Below are 18,864 nucleotides of genomic sequence, written 5' to 3' on the forward strand. Positions count from 1 at the left end.
GATATGCAGATAACACAACCTTGTTTGCTGAAAGTTAAGAGGGCTTGAAGCGCTTTCTGATGATGATCAAAGAAGACAGCCTTCAGTGTGGATTACACCTCAATGTAAAGAAAACAAAAATCCTCACAACTGGACCAATAAGCAACATTATGATAAACAGAGAAAATGTTGAAATTGTCAAGAATTTCATTTTACTTGGTTCCACAATCAATGCCCATGGAAGCAGCAGTGAAGAAATCAAAAGACATATTGCATTGGGCAAATCTGCTGCAAAAGACCTCCTTAAAGTGTTAAACAGCAAAGACGTTTCTCTGAGGACTAAGATGTGCCTAACCCAAGCCATGGTATTTTCAATAGCCTCATATGTATGCAAAGGCTGGACAATGAATAAGGGAGACTGAAGAAGAATTGATGCCTTTAAATTATGGTGTTGGTGAAGAATATTGAATATATCATGGACTGCCAGAAGAAGGAACAAATCTGTCTTGGAGAAGTACAGAGAGAATGCTCCTTAGAAGCAAAGATGGTGAGACTTCGCCTCATATGCTTAGGACATGTTATAGAAAGGATCAGTCCCTGAAGAAGGACATTAGGCTTAGAAAAGTAGAGGATCATCAAAAAAGAGGAAGACCCTCAATGAGGTGGATTGACACAGTGGCTGCAACAATGGGCACAAGCATAACAGCCATTGTGAGGATGGCACAGGATGGGGCAGTGTTTCATTCTGTTGTATGTAGGGTGGCCATGAATCAGAATCAACTCGACACACTTAACAACAACAATAGCAGTTGGGAATAAAAAAATGGTAATTACAAGACATGAATGGTATCTGTACAAGGGGAATTGAGGAAAGCCACGGGGCACCTGACAGAACCGAAATAATAAAAATAGCCAACAGATACTTAGTGGAAAGTTTGGAGGGTCAATTTTAGAAGAAACACTGAATTGGTGAGAAGTTTTTTCCATCTAATAATGGGTGACTACAAGAGGAATATATTAAAGTCTGAAGGGCCTTGGGCAGTCTAGATCCAGCAAACTCTCAAAACTAGCCATCTCACTCATTCGCCTCGAGCAACAAAGGAAGGAGAGTTGGGATTAGGAGGAAGAAATGCAATGTGTGGTTAATTGCCTCCAAGAACAACTGCCTCCTTTGCCATGAGACCAGGAGAACTGGATGGTGCCCAGCTACCATTACTGAACATTTTGATCAAAGATTCTATAGCAGAATCGTGTTCAAAAGGGAGAAAATGCAGAACAGAATTTAAAATTCTCATGGACTCCAGACATTCTGTAGCCATGGAGTCTGGACGAACCCCTGAAACTATTGCCCTGAGATCATCTTCAAACTTTAAACCAAAAATATCCCCTGCAGTCTTCTTAAAACCAAACAATAATTTACTAACTAGTAAAAATGTCTGCCTTGAGTATTATGCTCTTTTAAGAACTAACTATATGGCAACAACGTGACAACAGCAACTCAAAAGATTATCTAGGAACCTTAAGGGGGCAGTGAGTTATGTTAATGCGGGAGGAACAACTCAGAAAAGGAGGATGAGAATGGTTGCACACCTCGAAGAATGTAATCAATGCCGTGAATTGTACATGTAGAAATTGGAGTATGTTTTGCCGTGTATATTTTCAACAACAACAAAATTAATTAAAAAAAAAAAAAACTAGCCATCACTCCCTTCTAGGACAAAGTGCCTCTACAGTGGGAAGAAATTACTGAGAGTAGAATCCAAATTGAGCAGCACAGGAAAAGAAGGAGACAAATGAAAGATACTCTCCAGGTGAATATGAGGAAGGGAAACAGAGACAGGAGATGTCAGAAAATGTCATTATAATTTTGAATACTTTGTCAAATAACAAAATGGGGGGCTTTTCATCTGTGAAGTTAGGGACACTATCCTTAACTATATTTCCCTTCTAAAGGTTCCAGAAAAATATTTCACTTAAAGAAAACCAATCGGAAAAGACTGAGCACCAAAGAGTGAAAAGGGGGCACTTATAAATTTAGAGGGAAATTTTTTATTAGTACAAGCTTATTTGACAGTAATTTTAGAGCAGCTGTAAAAATTTAAATGTTTTCTTAAAGACATTTCCACTTTCTGAACTTATAAGAATTCAAGCAACAGTGCAAAAAGTGAAAAGATACAGATAGTAGTAAATTTATGACAACACTGCTTAATAATAGTAAGAACTTGGAATTACTTTAATATCCACCAATAGGTGATAGAGTAAAATGAATTATTGTATATGCATACAAGGAAATATTATGCAGTTGTAAAAAAGAGTTTTCTCATATCTTAAGCTTTCCATGATGAAATTTTAAGTAAAAATCACAAGTTTATATGATGCTAGTCTTAAAAATACATATAGGTGTGTTTGTATATGATCAGAAAAACCTGGAAGTGTATGTATCAAATCATTAAGATCACATGCTAATTTTATTATTTAAAAAATAAGGTATTAAAAATCTTATTGTTCATAAAATTTGGCTCCACAATTTCACTTCTGGGGACACATGTCCTAGTAAAGCATCCAAAATTCAATCAGCTACATAAACAAAGATGTCCATCACCTCGTTATTCATAATATTTAAAAAATGAAACAAAACTAAATGTCTATCAATTAAGAAATGCCTAAGCACATGATATTACCTGTAAAAGATGAAATATTTATGGGCATGGGAAATTTCTTACAACATAATGACAAGGAGGAAACTTCCTACATGCACAGAAAAATATTAGAAGCAAATATACCAGTATGTTGCTTACAGTTGTCTCTGGGTGGTGATTTTCATTTATGTTTGTTTATCCCTGGACCAATATCTAGGGCTTCTTTTGAGGGAAGAATCATTCATTCCTTACTATGTCCCAGGGCTCAGTGCAGTATCTGGCACCCTGAAGGTGTATTAACACTTATTAAAATAAGTGTTTGCCTATTGGCAGATTATTTTCTTAAGGCTCCATCGAGGTTTAGCTTCTCTGAGCTCTTCATGTCAGGTGTTATTCACTAAGAAACTACTCTGCAGACCAAGAAAGTTTGCTCAGTGAGTAAATTTAGGTTTGGTTTCTGGGGTGTCTTGACCAGTGTCTGAGAAAGTGGCCCCGGATCTCCTCGGAGAAGCATGTCATTGGATGGGGCTGACACGCACGTCTCCTGAAATACATGTGCTGACCACCAAGACTTTTTACATCTCTCATGGCCAGACAGAGAACCACAGGAACTACCTTAACAAACCCTTTGAAAATTAATTGATAAATACATTTGCAGAGGATACCATATGCTTCTGTGGGCACTTAAAGGAAAATGTCAAGAAAAACCTCAAGGCCTTTGCCCTCAATCAAGCATGCAAGCAATGACTTTTAGTCCACAGACATTTACTGACATCTCAAGGGTATCTAAAAGGTCTCTGGGTGCACAAATGGTTTGCACTTGACTACTAACTAGCCAAAAGGTTGACAGTTCAAACCTACCCAGTGACACTGCAGAAGAAAGACCTGGAGATCTGCTTCTGTAAATATTACAGCCAAGAAAACCCTACTCAGCAGTTCTACTCTGTAACACATGGGGTCATCATGAGTTGGAATCGACTCAAAGGCAACGGGTTTGGTTTGGGTTTTTTTTAAGGGCTATCTATTTGTCTTGCCCTGGACACTTTGGGCCCAAAACTATATCAGACAAGGTAGAAGCTCACTTTCCAGGTCTAGTGGGACCAAGACATAAATTTGTGCAAAGGGGAAATAACAAGCCACCTCAGCTTTGAGTCTCTCAGAGCCCAGACACAGGGCTCAGCTCTACAGAAGCCCCCAGGGAGATGGGGAATCTGGCTGAGGCGTTGGGTCAGGAGCATCCCACCAGAATTGGAGTCACTAGACTGCCCCGTGCTCTCTTCTCTGCCTCCTCACTAATGAGCCTCCAGGAAGGTGCTGCTTCCTATAACCTCCAGCTTCCTTGACTCAGATGCTGAATTAATCCCTAGGGAGAGGCTTTGCAACCAAATCGCTTAGTGAGAGAGCGCTGGGATTATTGTGAGTGTCTCTCAGAGAACCTGGTTCTGGGGCCTCAGAACAGCAAGTTACCATTACTCTCTGAAGCATAGTGGGCTCTCTTTCTGATGTTCTCCGATGCCAGGCACCGGTCTTCATGAGGAGAGTGAAAATATGGATGGGGAGGTGTGTGGTTGCGTTGTTTTGATTTCTGTTCTCTCTGGTGCAGAGTTGAGTAAATCTTATACCTCAATTGATGGCTCATTATCACAGTTGGTCCTTGCAAGGTGTCTCTCTTGTTTTATTGTCTTTTATTAGCTCCAATCTCCACTCGCAATCTCCATTCCTATTTCTCCCCATCAATATAGCAGCCACTTTAATATATACTCTTGTGTTTGCCGGTATCCTTGAAGAATGCATGTCTTTGCAAGTCTGTTTTCTATACATAAATAGTATTATGCTACAGATCTCCTTACTTTTATACTTTCTGCATTAACATAATTTGTGTGGTCCATTCTCCTGGCTGTTTGGACACCGGTATCTCTGTTCCTCTTCTCTATTTCCAATTCATTCTTCACACCACAACCAGAGTAATTTCCTTAAAGCTTAAATTGAGTTCTATCATTTCCCTGCTTAAATCACCTCAAGAACTTCCCATTGCACTTGTTGTGGTTGTTAGGTGCCGTCAAGTCAGTTCTGACTCATAGCAACCCTATGTACAACAAAACACTGCCCGGTCCTGCGCCATCCTCACAATCGTTCTTATGTTTGACCCCATTGTTGAAGCTACTATGTCAATCCATCTCTTGGGAGTCTTCCTCTTTTTCGCTGACCCTCTACTCTACCAAGCATGATGTCCTTCTCCAGGGACTGGTCCTTCCTTATAACATGTCCAAAGTATGTGAGACATAGTCTCGCCATCCTTGCTTCTAAGGAGCATTCTGGCTGTACTTCTTCCAAAACAGGTTTGTTCGTTCTTTTGGCAATCCATGGTATATTCAATATTCTTCACCAACACCATAATTCAAAGGCGTCAATTCTTCTTCGCTCTTCATTGCACTTAGGAAACAAAAAACAGTCTACAAGCTCTTGCAGGATCCAGCTCCTATCCATATCTACAACCTTAACCAGTATCATCCTCTTCCCCTTATTCCCAACACTTCAGCCAGAGTGACTTGCTTTCAGTTCCTTGAATCCACGAAGCTCTTTCCCACCTCTGGGCTTTTGCCTTTGCTTTTCCCTCTACCTGGAACATCTTTACCCAACTCTTTGAATGGCTTTTTTTTTCTTAGCCTTCAAGCCTATGTCAATTTGTACAACCACATTGGAGAGAGTTTAGCAAAGTTAGTCATCTTGTGTCAGGTTCCCAAGAAGCAGAGCCTCCCATGGGGATTCAGAAAGTGATTTGTTAAAGGAATGCTTTTAGAAGAGGAAGGAGTTAGGCAGTGATGTGGTCTTGGCTCACTAGCTTCAGCCGGGTCTCAAGAGATACTCTGGAGCAAGAATTGCGCCCACTGAATCAGTCCCATCTTGAGGCAAGGAGCTAGTCTTGTACAACCCCTGTCAGTCAGCCATTGACAGCTGGCTCCCCCCTTCTCCTCTGGTCCAGAGAAGGGGCAGCTGTGAGCCGTAAGTACCCAACATTCACAGCAGCTGGGGATGGCAGTGGGTGCGCCAGCCAATGAAAGGGATTTGAGCAGGACTCCAAGAGCATCCATTAGTAAAATTAAAGGTGCCCCTGACCTTAACTTCAACAATTCATTCTTAGCTATATACCCTCAAGACCCTTGCCTGCATGTGCCCAAAGATAAATGTACGAGAGAGATCATCTCAGCATTGTTTATAATGGCAAAAAAACTAGAAATAACCTAAATGTCCACCAGCAGGAGAATGGATAAGCAACTTGTAGTATATACTTAATATAGCAGTAAAAATAATGAACTTGAATCTATGTATCAGTATGGATAAAGCTCAAAAACATAATTTGAGTGAAAAAAAAACTTTTAGAAGAATACTGCAAAACAATGCTAAATCTTTCTGAATATGCATAAATTTCAAAAATGGCAATCAGACAATACATACATACGTACATCTTACAATATGTAACCTTTTGGGGATTGGCTTTTTCCACTCAGCGTAATTTTCTGGAGACTCATCCGAATTGCATGTATCAGTGTTGTTGTTGTTAGGTGCTGTCGAGTCGGTTCTGATTCATAGTGACCATATGCACCACAGAACAAAACACTGCCTGGTCCTGTGCCATGCTCACAATCGTTATTATGTTTGAGCCCATTGTTGCAGCCACTGTGTCAATGCATATCATTGAAGGTCTTCCTCTTTTTCACTGACCCTGTAATTTACCAGGCATGATGGCCTTCTCCAGGGACTGATCCCTCCTGACAACATGTCCAAAGTACATAAAACATAGTCTTGCCATCCTTGCTTCTAAGGAGCATTCTGGTTGTATTTGCACGTATCAGTAGTTCATTATTTGTATTGTTGAGTACTATTCCATGGTATGGATGTACCACAGTTTGAAGGACATTTGAGTTGTTTCCAGTTTGGGGCTATTACAAATAAAGCTGCTATGAACACTTGTGTACAGATTTTTGTGCAAACATAAGTTTTCATGTCTTTGGGATGCACGTCCAAGAGTGCACTTGCTGGGTCATATAGCAATTGCACATTTAGTTTTATCAGAAACTGTCAAACTTCTTTTCAGTTTGGCTGTACCATTTTATATTCTCACCAGCAATGTACGAGAGATCCAGTCTCTCCAAATGTTCTCTAGATTTTGGCGTTATAACTTTTTTTGAACGTCAATGAATTCTTTTTGGTATAGTGACTCTGTATATTCCTTCCATCTTCTTTTGATGCTTCCTGTGTCGTTCAGTATTTTGCCCACAGAATCCTTCAATATTGCTACTCGAAGCTTGAATTTTTTCTTCATTCTTTCAGCTTGAGAAATGCCGTGCTTGTCCTTCCCTTTTGGTTTTCTAACTGCAGATCTTTGCACATTTCGTTAGAATACTTTACTTTGTCCTCTCAGGCTGCCCTTTGAAATCTTCTGCTCAACTCTTTTACTTCATCATTTTCTTCCATTCACTTTAGCTACTCGATGTTCAAGAGCAAGTTTCAGAGTCTTTTCTGACATCCATTTTGGTATTTTCTTTCTTTCTTGTCTTTTTAATGACCTTTTGCTTTCTTCACGTATGACATCCTTGATGTCATCTCACAACTCGTCTGGTCTTTGGTCATTAGTGTTCAATGCATCAAATCTATTCTTGAGATGGTCTCCAAATTCAGGTGGGATATACTCAAGGTAGTATTTTGGCTCTTGTGGACTTGTTTTAATTTTCTTCAGCTTCAAGTTGAAGCTGAAAATAAGCAATTGATGGTCGAGGTTCAAGCATTTCAGGAAGTAGCATATGATCAAGAACCGATGGTACTAAAAGAAGTTCAATCTGTACTGAAGGCATTGCTGAAAAACAGGGCTCCAGGAATTCACAGAATACCAACTGAGATGTTTCAACAAATGGATGAAGCACTGAAAGCGCTCACTCATCTATGCCAAGAAATTTGAAAGACAGCTACCTGGCCAACTGACTGGAAGAGATTCACATTTGTGTCCATTTCAAAGAAAAGTGATCCAACAGAATGCAAAAATTATCAAACTATATCATCAATATCATACAAAAGTAAAATTTTGCTGAAGATCATTCAAAAATGATTGCAGCAGTATATTGACAGGGAACTGCCAGAAATTCAAGCTGGATTCAGAAGAGGACAGGGAAAGAGGATATCACTGCTAATGTCAGATAGATGCTGGCTGAAAGCAGAGAATACCAGAAAGATGTTTACCTATGTTTTATTGACTATGCAAAGGCATTTCACTGTGTGGATCATAACAAATTATGAATAACATTGTGAAGAATGGGAATTCCAGAACACTTAATTGTACTCATGAGGAACCTGTACATAAGCCAAAGGGCAGTCATTTGAATAGAATAAGGGAATACTGTGCGGTTTAAAATCAGGAAAGGTGTGCATCAAGGTTGAATCCTTTTCACCATACTTATTCAATCTATATGCTGAGCAAATAATCAGAGAAGCTGGACTACATGAAGAAGAACACAGCATCAGGATTGGAGGAAGACTCATTAACAACTTCCGATATGCAGATGACACAACCTTGCTTGAAGAAAGGAAAAAGTACTTGAAGCACTTACTGATGAAGATCAAAGACTACAGCCTTCAGTATGGATTACACCTCAACATAAAGAGCAGAAAAATCCTCACAACTGGACCAATAAACAATATCATGATAAATAGAGAAAATATTGAAGTTGTCAAGGATTTTATTTTACTTGGATCCACAATCAACATCCATGGAGGCAGCAGTCAAGAAATCAAATGACGTATTGCATTGGACAAATCTGCTGCAAAAGACCTCCTTAAAATGTTAAAAAGCAAAGATGTCACTTTGAGAACTAAGGTGCACCTGACCCAAGTCATGATATTTTCAATCCTCTCGTATGCATGCAAAAGCTGAATAATTAATAAGGAAGGTAAGAGAAGAACCAATGCCTTTGAATTATGGTGTTGGCAAAGAATATTGAATACACTATGGGGTGCCAGAAGAACAAACAAATCTATCTTAGAAGAAGTACAGGCAGAATGTTCCTTAGAAGCAAGGATTATGAGACTTCATCTCATGTTCTTTGGACATGTTATCACTCTCATATACTTTGGACATGTTATCAGGTGGGACCAGTCCCTGGAGAAGGATATTATGCTTGGAAAGGTAGAGAGCCGTCGGAAAAGAGGAGATGGATTGACACCATGGCTGCACCGATGGGCTCAAGCACAGCAACAATTGTGAAGATGGCACAGGACCGGGTAGTGTTTTGTTCTGTTGTACATAGGGTCGCTATGGGTGGGAAATGACTCGGCGGCACCTAACAACAACAACAACTTTTTATTTTATTATTTTTTATTTTAGCCATTCTGACAGGTGTTTAGTGATATATCATTGTGGTTTTAAGTTGCAGTTACCTAATAGCTAATGGAGCTCTGGTGGCCCAGTTCAGCTGCTAATCATGGTTAAGAGTTCGACTGATAACCAAAAAGTTGGCAGTTGGAATCCACCAGCTGCTCCTTGGAAACCCTATGGGGCAGTTCTACTCTGTCCTATAGGGTCACTATGTGTCAGACTCGACTAACAGCAACCGGTTAATAGTTAATGATACTGAACATTTTTTCATGTGCTTTTATCCATCTGTACATCCTCTTCAGTGAAATGTCTCTTCACTTCTTTTGCCCATGTTCTAATTGGATATTTTGGCTTTTTATTATAGGGTTTTCAGTGTTCTCTACATATTCTGGATGTCAGTCCTTTGTCAGATAAATTCTTGCAAATATTTTCCCCCAGTCTGTAGCTTTCCATTTCCCAAGTGATGGATACCTCTTAATAGGATTCATTTTCTTATCATAACTTTTTACAGATCAAAAGTTTTTAATTTGATGATGTTCAATTTAGAAATTTGGGGGGGGTGGATTTTTTATCATACTTTTGGTGTCAAGTCTAAGAACTCTTTGCCTAGTCCTACATGCCAAAAATTCTCTTCTGTTGGTTTTTCCCTAGCAGTGTTACAGCTTTACATTTTAAGTGTAAGTCCGTGATCCATTTTGAGTTGATTTTTGACAAAGTGCGAGACTTATTTTTTGTTTCTGTTTTGCCTATCAATTGCTCCAGCAACATTGGTTGAAAAGACTATCTTTCCTCCATTGAATTGCTTTTACATCTTTGTCAAAAATTAGTTGGGCATATTTCTGGGTTCTTTCTTTTGTTTCATTTGTTATGTGCTTATCCCTCTAATACCACACAATCCGATTATTGAACGTATATAATAAGCGTTGAAATTGAGTAAACTCTTCACTATACAATATTAGACAATATTGGCTTTATTTGCTAATATTCTGATCATTAACCCACCTTCCATTAGTTCTCTAATCTAGTTTTGATAAAGTAGCACGAAAGTCTGCACAGACTGTTAAAATTATGAACATTGTAAAAAAAAACTCCTCTTTTGATAAGTTATTTTATAAGTAAAATAAATAAGCGACTCTAATAGATTAACTTGAAAGCAAAATGCAAAATTTTGTTTTCCTCAACAATACAAACTCGTGATGCGGAATCAGGGAGGAGCAGAGATGGGCACAGGTGGGGTAGAAATTTCTGTGAAGTCCCTCACTGGAGAGCATGGAGAACTACAGTTTCTCTGCAGAAGTCACTGGCCCAACAAGAAGGAGACTTTGCCCCTAAGAAGTCTCCCCAGAGCACCCTTCATGTCCTTGTTCCTTAGGCTGTAAATGAAGGGGTTCAGCAGGGGAGTCACCACTGTGTACATGACAGCAGCTGCTGTGTCCTCCTCTACTGAATCAGAGGAAGAGGACGAGGGGCACAGATAAGCCCTGATCACTGTCCCAAAGAACAGGGCAACAACGGCAAGGTGGGAACCACAGGTGGAGAAGGCTTTGCACCTTCCCTGGGCAGAGGGGACTCGGAGGATGGCTGAAACAATATGGATGTAGGAGACCAGGATGAACATAAAGGGGATTAAAATGACTGCTCCTCCCAAGAAGAGGAGCACAAGCTCATTGACCTGCGTATCAGAGCAAGACACCTTCATCAGGGGTCCCAGATCACAGAAGAAATCAGGAATGACCTTCTTAGAGCAGAAGGAAAGTCGAAATACGAGGAAGGTGTGGGTCATGGCAACGAGATTGGTAAGGGTCCAGCAGGCAGTCACCAGGAGGGTACAGTGCCAGGGGCTCATGATTATTGTATAGTGGAGAGGGTGGCAGATGGCCACATAGCGGTCATAGGCCATGGTGGCCAGGAGAAAGATGTCCATGTCTCCAAAGGTCAAAAAGAAGTAGAGCTGAGCCATACACCCTGCATAGGAGATGGACCTGCTCTGGCTCTGGATATTCACCAGGGCCTTGGGCACAGTGGTGGAGGTGAAAAGGATCTCTGCACAGGACAAGCTGGCCAGGAAGAAGTACATGGGGGTGTGGAGACGCGTGTCGGTGCCAATGGCCAGGACAATAAGCAGGTTTCCAGCCACGGTGACCACATACATCCAGAGGAACAGCAGGAAGAGGATGCGCTGCTGCTCTGGTCGCTCCGAGAGTCCCCAGAGGAGGAACTCAAAGATGTTGGTCTGATTCCCTCCTGCCATGTGCTCGGAGGTCAGAGAATGAGAGCACAAGTAACACACATAAAAATTCTCTAAGCATATTTCATTCTAGATAATTGGTGAGCATGTCATTGTCTGAACTCTAAAGAAAAAGAAGGAAAGAATGACCTTAATGCATTTGTATTGACCACATACTATGTGCACTGTGAACTTTTATTGAAACTAAATACACCATGCTAGGAAGTGTGGGAGATACAACTCAAAAAAATTAAAATAGATTCCTTGTTTGATTTCTCTATGCTCCTTTCTGTCCCAAATTTTTTTAGTTGTAGTTTCTTTTTACGTACCCTTTGTGGACTCAAGATACCTTCATTCATTCATTCTACAGATATTAAGTACCAACTGTGAGCCTGACACAGTGCTAAGTAAATAAAACTGTGATAGTCCTCAACCTCAGAGAATTTCAATCTAATGGGATGGACGTAACTACCTATATTAAAATCTTATGAAATTTGTGATTCAGGGTTCTCCACCCAAACAGCTGTTGTCCCTGCATCAAAATTCCACAATATTTTGTCCACAAAAAAAAATTCTTTTTTTTTTTTTAAGTGAGCTCAAAGAACTAGGCAAGGTCCAGGGTGTGAGAGACCTTGTGCCCTTAGCTGAAGAGCCATGACCTTCTTCTGTGCAGGGCAGAATGCTGTTAAAGGATTTTTTTAAAATATTTTATTGTGTTTATATATACCTATATATGTATGCACATGTACTCCCATATACCTTCCCACACTCATATAGCGTATATATCCACCTATGCAACAAGTCACATATTTTTTGCTTGTTGTTACTGTTGTTGCAAAATTGTATATGTTATAGCATTTACCATAGTTGCCCTTTATTCTTGTGTATCTCTCAGTGTCTTTATTTTCCTTGGTCAAGTTATGCTGACTTCCTCCATATTGTATATTGCCTTTCCCATAACCAGAACTATCATGTGTCTACTATCAGTAATTGATTCCCCCTCCCACCCGCTCTCATTCCTGGTAACCAAGCAGGATTAGAGGCAGTTATATTAATGTGGCAAGACTCAGTCTACAGGATTAGATTGTATCTTGAGTCAATCTCTTTTGAGATATGAAAGAGAGAAGTGAGCAGAGAGACAGGGGGACCTCATTACCACCAAGCAAGAAGAGCCAGGATCATGTGTGTCCTTTGGACCTGAGGTCCCCGTGCTGAGAAGCTCCTAGACTCAGGGGAAAACTGATGACAGGGACTTTCCTCCAGAGCCAACAGAGTGAGAAATTCTTCCCTGGGAGCTGGCACGCTCAATTCAGACTTGTAGTCTCCTAAACTGTGAGAGAATAAACTTCTGTTCATTAAGGTTATCTACTAGTGATATTTCTGTTATAACTGCACTAGATAACTAAGACATGCTGAATGGAGTGAAACATTAAATGTTGACAGGTGATGATAGCCTTACAGACTCAGAGAAAGAGAAAAGCTCTAAAAACTAATTCTATCAAAAAGTAGATAAAACTTTAGAAGTTCTCTGTATCCTCTAAAAAGATGCAAAAGTAGGTATCTTCTAAGAAAGAAGGGATATAAAAGGAGCTAAGCTAAGAAAAAGATGCAGAGAAACAATTTATATTTGAGTTAGTTATTCAGGGCTAAGTAGTGACAACCTAGATCCTAATTTCTACATTTCTCTACTAAAAACCATGCAAAGTGACAAGGAGGAGAAATAAAAGTAAAAAATATGTATACTCTCAGTGAAACTAGGGAACAGAGATATCCCATAATTCTAAAAAAACTTGTAAATTAGAAGAAGAAAACACCCCAAATCAGCCCAAATAGCAGCAGGAAACAATGGAAAGTTGCCAGAATCCACAAAACCTCTGCTAATATTCATGCCTATAAAGAGAGCTGAAATGCCTGGGTGGTGCGAACTACTCGCCTGCTAACTGAAAGGTTGGAGATTCAAGACTACCCAGAGGTGCCTCAGAAGAAAGACCTAGCAATATACTTCCAAAAAATTGACCATTGAAACCCCGTGGAGCACATTTCTACTCTCATACACTTTGAGGTCACCATGAATCAGAATCGACTTGATGGCAACTAGTTTTGTAAACAGCGGACCTTGCCCTGAGTGATAATTACTGTGGCTAGGTCTTAGAAAACAGAGAGAGACATGAGTGCTGGAGAAAGTAATGAAAATGTGTACAATATACATAAGAGACCCAAGTAGCATATATAAAGAAACCTCCAGCAACAGAAAAGGGAGTGGTTGAGCTGAGAATCTGGACAAGTTACCCTAACTCTGACTCTAAATCTTTGGTCCAAAAAAATGCAGATCATTCATATATGAATAATAAATAATGGTTATGTTGCTGGACCTATACAGAAATATCATAAGAGCTCTGAAAATTCAAGCTTCTCATCAGACGAGAACGCACTAGAAAAGTATCCTTCTGGAGACAAATTGCAACACAATATATCATCAAGAATTTTTGAAACTTAACTAAGCAGTTGGATTTAGGAAAGAAAATTACAAAAAAGAAAAAAAGAAAAAAAAAAAAAAAACAGAGAAGAGATGGCCAGACAACAGGAAAATGTGAAATAGGAACTGAGAAAACTCTGGAAAGAAATTGAAAGAAAAGTTGTTTCTTCATTGAAGACTAATAACAAAGATTTCAAAGGAGAAAGGACAATACAAAAATCATTATAAAGACATAAAGTATAGAAATAAGGAAAGCAATTAAAAAAAATAAGGAATAAAATAAAAGGGTTAGAGAGAAACTGATGGGTATAGAAGACTGGCAAAGGAGCTTCAACATATTATAAGCAGAGTCCTCAAAGAAGAAAACTAAACATTGGAATAGAAGATACATTTAAAATTATAATTTAAACAAGCTTTCCTGTAATAACAGAAGATTGTAACGTACATATTGAAAAAGCATGTTATATACTGGGATAATGATATAGAATGGTTAATTGCAAAGCATATCTTAGTAAAATCATTAGACTTAAAATAAACTAAGAATCCTTCAGGCAACCAGTGCTGTATCCAACCCAACAAAAAAAATCAGGAAACTACTAAGGGAAGAAAATCAGGTTGGCTTCAGTCATGACAACAACATTCAGTGCCAGAAAATAATAAAAGAACACCTTCAAGAAACTCAAAAATATAAAGCATGAGCCAAGAATTTTATGTCACTCAAGCTGTACTTTAAACTTAAGGACTATAAGCAAAGAGTTTTGAACATGAAATTCCGGGGATATTGTTCCCATGAGCTCCTCCTGGGGAATCAATTCCGATAACCAAGGAAGGGCTGGAGTAACCTCAGCAAAAAGTCTAGTGATGAACGCTGAATATATATTCATTGCATAACCAGGATCAGAATACAGAGATTAAGGTGAGAGAATGATATGTAAATGCAATATACTCTAATGATGTGGAAATAACTAACCAATAAGTGGAAGGAGAAGGAGGAAAAGAGTAGGAAGTATAATAAATTCCTTTTTCTTTCTTGGAAATAGTTACGAGAAACAGAATATCATATTTACAAGGTAAGTCGAATAACAGAAGCTTAAGCCTATTTAAGAGGACAAAGATAAATGAAGATAGATAATACTACTGATGAAATAGTATTATTGGATGGTAGGAAAGAGGGAGGTGAAGGGAAAAGAAAGATTGAGAGTTAATTTTGTTGTTGCTTGTAATAAAGAACAAAAGACACTGAAGAAAGAGACTAAGGGCATTATACTAAGGTATTAGCATAACAGAAACCTTCCTATGATCAGATGGAGAGTGAGAGAGACGCATGTCCTATCCCCACAGAGACCTGGGCCGGGGGTCAGGAGACCTGGGTTCCTGTGCCAGCAATGCCCCTGCCTCAGTTTCCCCAGCTGTACAATGAGAAACCTGGCTGAGACTGTCCCTTGGGATGGTTCAGCTCAGATGGAGTTCTAGCATTCTGTCTAACGCATAAAACCAGGTGCCCACGGAGTCAGTTCTGACTCATGGCAACCCCGTGTGTGTCAGAGTAGAACCGTGCTCCACAGGGTTTTCAATGACTGATATTTCAGATGCAGATCATCAGGGCTTTCTTCAGAGGCACCTCTGGGTGGAATCCAAACTCCAAATTTTAGGTTAGGTGCACCTGGACTGTGCACACACTCACGCACACACTTTCCACCTGACTCTATCTGCCTAGAAGTCTAAAACCTCTGCAACTTGGTATAGAGAATTAACTGCAGGGTTGCTTTGATATAGAGCAAGAGAGTACTACGCATTCTCCATTCCCATCCTGATGTAAAAGATCAGTCCATCGGAAGGAATTTCTCAAACAAAGCACAGGGTGCCCAACGTTCTGGGTCTCCCCACTATGGCTAGAGTCTGAAATTCAAGGCCATCTTAAAAGATTCACCCTGGGATTTTCTGTGTTAAGGGAAACACTTCTTTCACCAGGGGAGCTGGCTCTAAACCACCCAAGCTCCCATCTGCCAGAACCCTCCTTTGTCAGCTCTCCTCCATCACCCATTTTCTGTACCCTTCACTGAGTGACAGCACCTATTTTCTGTACCCCTCACATAGACTGCCTTGGGAATTTCTTGTCTTCTGGTTGGAAAACCATTTAGAGTTTATATTGCCCTTCCCTCCACACAGTGCAAGTGTCAAGATTTCATTATACTTTCCTTGTCAAATGCTTAGATCTTTTCTTCCCTACAGGGTTGAACTCTTTGGAGATGGAGATCTTGCCTTATTTACCTCCATATTCCTTGCAGCACCTAGGACATGCTTGGCCCATATTTGCTGTTATGAACAGGGGCTGCCTCAGTGCTCGTATCCCCATCCAGCCATAAACCTTACCTGATTGCCTATGTCCATCTTAGCCACCATCACCAATGACCTGGTGACTCTTCTTTTGTTCTCTACATCAATGGAAATGAACAGGAAAAAGCCGCCTGGGTACTCAGAGGCTGTCCCTCCCTGCAGCAAAGAGGCTCATGGCCTGGTCGCCTGCCTCAGCCACAGCAAGTATTTCCTATACCCTCATGCAGCAGGGCTGCAGATGGGAGTTTTGTGTTCACTAATATCAGGGCCTTTGGAATAACCCCTAGGCCCCCAGCCCTGGGCTATAAGAGGATGTGCCCTATCTATTTATTTCTCTGGTAGCCTCCTCGGTGAGAGCACTCTTGGGCGTCCTGTGGGAGACTGGTGTTTAGTAATTGTTCCATACCCCATGCATTCCCTTAGGACCAGTTTCTGGGAAGGTGGAAAGGATGTGGTCCAGCGGTATTTGGATTTTCTCCAAGAAACGTTACTAAGTGCCTGTCTCTTTGGATGAACTAGAAAGTCTACCCCATTTATCCAAAAATATCTCCTTTGGTCCTTCATATGTAAAACGATGCTCTTTAATTTTATTTTATTTTATTATGGTAATATACATGTGACATAAAATCTGTCATTTTAACATTTTTTAAACATACGATTTAGTGGCATTAATTATATTCACAATGTTGTGCAACTGTCACTAGTATTTATTTCCAAAACTTTTTTATCACCCAAATGGAAACTCTGTATCCATTAAGAAGTAACTCCCCATTCTCCTACCCTAGTAATCACTAATCTACTTTCTGTCTCTATGCATGTGCTTATTCTAGATATTTCTTATAAGTGTGATCGTACAATAGTTGTCCTTTTGTGGCTGACGTATTTTGCTTAGCATTAGATTTTCAATGTTTGTCCATGTCGTAGTATGTATCAGAACGACATATCTTTTTATGGCTTAATAATTCCATTGTGTGTAAGAGACAGAGTCCCCACAGGGGTGTATTCTTTACTGGCTTCCTCCCCTACAGTGTTGTATTGAAAATCGTTCCCTTTGCTGGGCTCCCCACCACCCCCCACCCCACCCAGCTTTGCAGTTGAATCCTGCTTTTGCTGTCAGGTTATATGTAAACCTCTTGTGCCTGCATAGTATGATTAAAAATGTTGCTGACGTAACTTGTATGAACTCCCTACTTGTAAACCCCTTTAAAAGTAACTTGCCTGCCTGCCCTTGGTGAGCAGACTTAGCAGCAGCAGCTCCGACTGACTCCACTTCCTTGTACAATGAAACAAAGGTGCCCGCCTTGCTCTTCCACCTCGGTCTCTCATTTATTGGCCAATAAGAGTCACGCTGAGCAAGAACCTGGGGTTTCCACCCAGTAACATGTATACAGTGCATTCTGTTCATCCATTCATCTGTTAATGGACACTTGGGTTGTTGTTTCCACCATTTGGCTATTGTGAATAACATTGCAATGAACATTGGTATACTAAATGATACTCTTTCAATGAAGTCACCAAAGACCTCTCTAAAATTAGGATTTCTTGTGTGGAGGGAAGCATCCCTCAAGATAGCAGAAAATGTATCAAGCCATGGTTATTCTCATTTCAGTGTGGATTGTTTCTTAGGTTCCATATGAGGAGGTCAGTGTAAGCTTGGTGGGAAAACAGGGATAGCGACACAATAGTTTGTGAGCTTCCACCCAGAAGAAGTTGAGGACTAAGGGGCTGCGACAGTTAAAGTGTGTGAACTTGGCTGGGCCATGATTCTCAGTGGTTTGGCAGTGATGATGTAGTCTGGCAGCTATGTAATGATGTAATCACCTTTGCAATGAGGTCTGATATAACGTAATCATCTCCATGATGATATCTGCTATGAGCAGCCAATCAGTCGACAGGGAGTTTCCTTGGGAATGTAGGCTGCATCCAATATATGTGGACTTTTGGCAAAGCTCACTGGCTTTTCCTCGCTCTGGATCCTGCAGCTACTTCCTGTTCATTTGACCTTTGGTTCTTGGGACTTGAGCTAGCAGCTTACCAGCTGATCTTGGGATTCATCACCCTCCACAGCCTGGGAGCCAGCGGCTTGCTGTCTGATCTTAGGTTTGCCAGCCCCTACAGCTGCAGGAGTCAGGAGAAGCCTCCAGCCTGACCCACGAATGTGGGATGTTCCAGCCTCTACAACTGCGTGAGCCATTTCCTTGATATAAATCTCTCTCTCTGTAAATGTGTAAATATATGTGTGTATGTACGTATGTATACGCTTCACTGGGTTTGCTTCTCTAGAGAACCCAGCTTAAGACAGGGGCACCAAATGTGGTGGATGCCAGAAAACTCGAGACTCTGGACATGCTTGCTCCTCTGCCTGAAGATCCTTGATAAAGCCAGCTCCTGGGTCATTGACAGTTGACCTCTCCTGGTGGGAAGGATGGGGAATAACCAGCATTTGTCCTCTAAGTGCAGCTGCAGCAGTTGTGATCAGAGCTAACAGCCAGAACAGCCCCACCCCACCCACATCTCTGTGGTCACTGCTCTCCTTGCTCTTCCTCCAGGAAAGCACTAGAAAAGCTCAGTGGTTCACCACTGTGAAAAATAAATAACTAGAGTATACTTGTATACAGCTCCTTTCGTCTTCAGCCTAGGGATTTAGAGTCATAATACTGTGTTCAAAAGTTACGTGGGTTAGTCCCCCCCCCCGTCAGTGTGGTCATGTTGTTCATTTGAAATACAGTGTGGGTATAAAACATACCAGACATAGATGATAGAGATGTAGGTATAGATACAGGTACAGATATAAAATCATCAAGGATAGGAGAAAACTAACCCAACTGGAATGCAACCA

At 40.4% G+C, this 18,864-nt stretch overlaps 1 protein-coding gene across 1 annotated transcript; it reads right to left on the reverse strand.

The window, feature by feature from the left end:
* Window positions 1-10,282: 10,282 nt before the first annotated feature.
* LOC101346823 (olfactory receptor 1P1-like) lies at window positions 10,283-11,302 on the reverse strand. The gene has a single exon (XM_012555527.2). The coding sequence runs from the start codon at window positions 11,234-11,236 to the stop codon at window positions 10,283-10,285; it is 954 nt and encodes a 317-aa protein (XP_012410981.1). The 5' UTR covers window positions 11,237-11,302.
* Between the last annotated feature and the right edge of the window lie 7,562 nt (window positions 11,303-18,864).

This window comes from Trichechus manatus, unplaced genomic scaffold (assembly GCF_000243295.1).
Source record: "Trichechus manatus latirostris isolate Lorelei unplaced genomic scaffold, TriManLat1.0 scaffold00040, whole genome shotgun sequence".
NCBI classification, from domain to species: Eukaryota; Metazoa; Chordata; class Mammalia; order Sirenia; family Trichechidae; genus Trichechus; species Trichechus manatus.

What these genes read in the sequence shown, in the direction of transcription:
- LOC101346823 (XM_012555527.2), bottom strand. Translation starts at nt 11,236, where the DNA reads ATGGCAGGAGGGAATCAGACCAACATCTTTGAGTTCCTCCTCTGGGGA.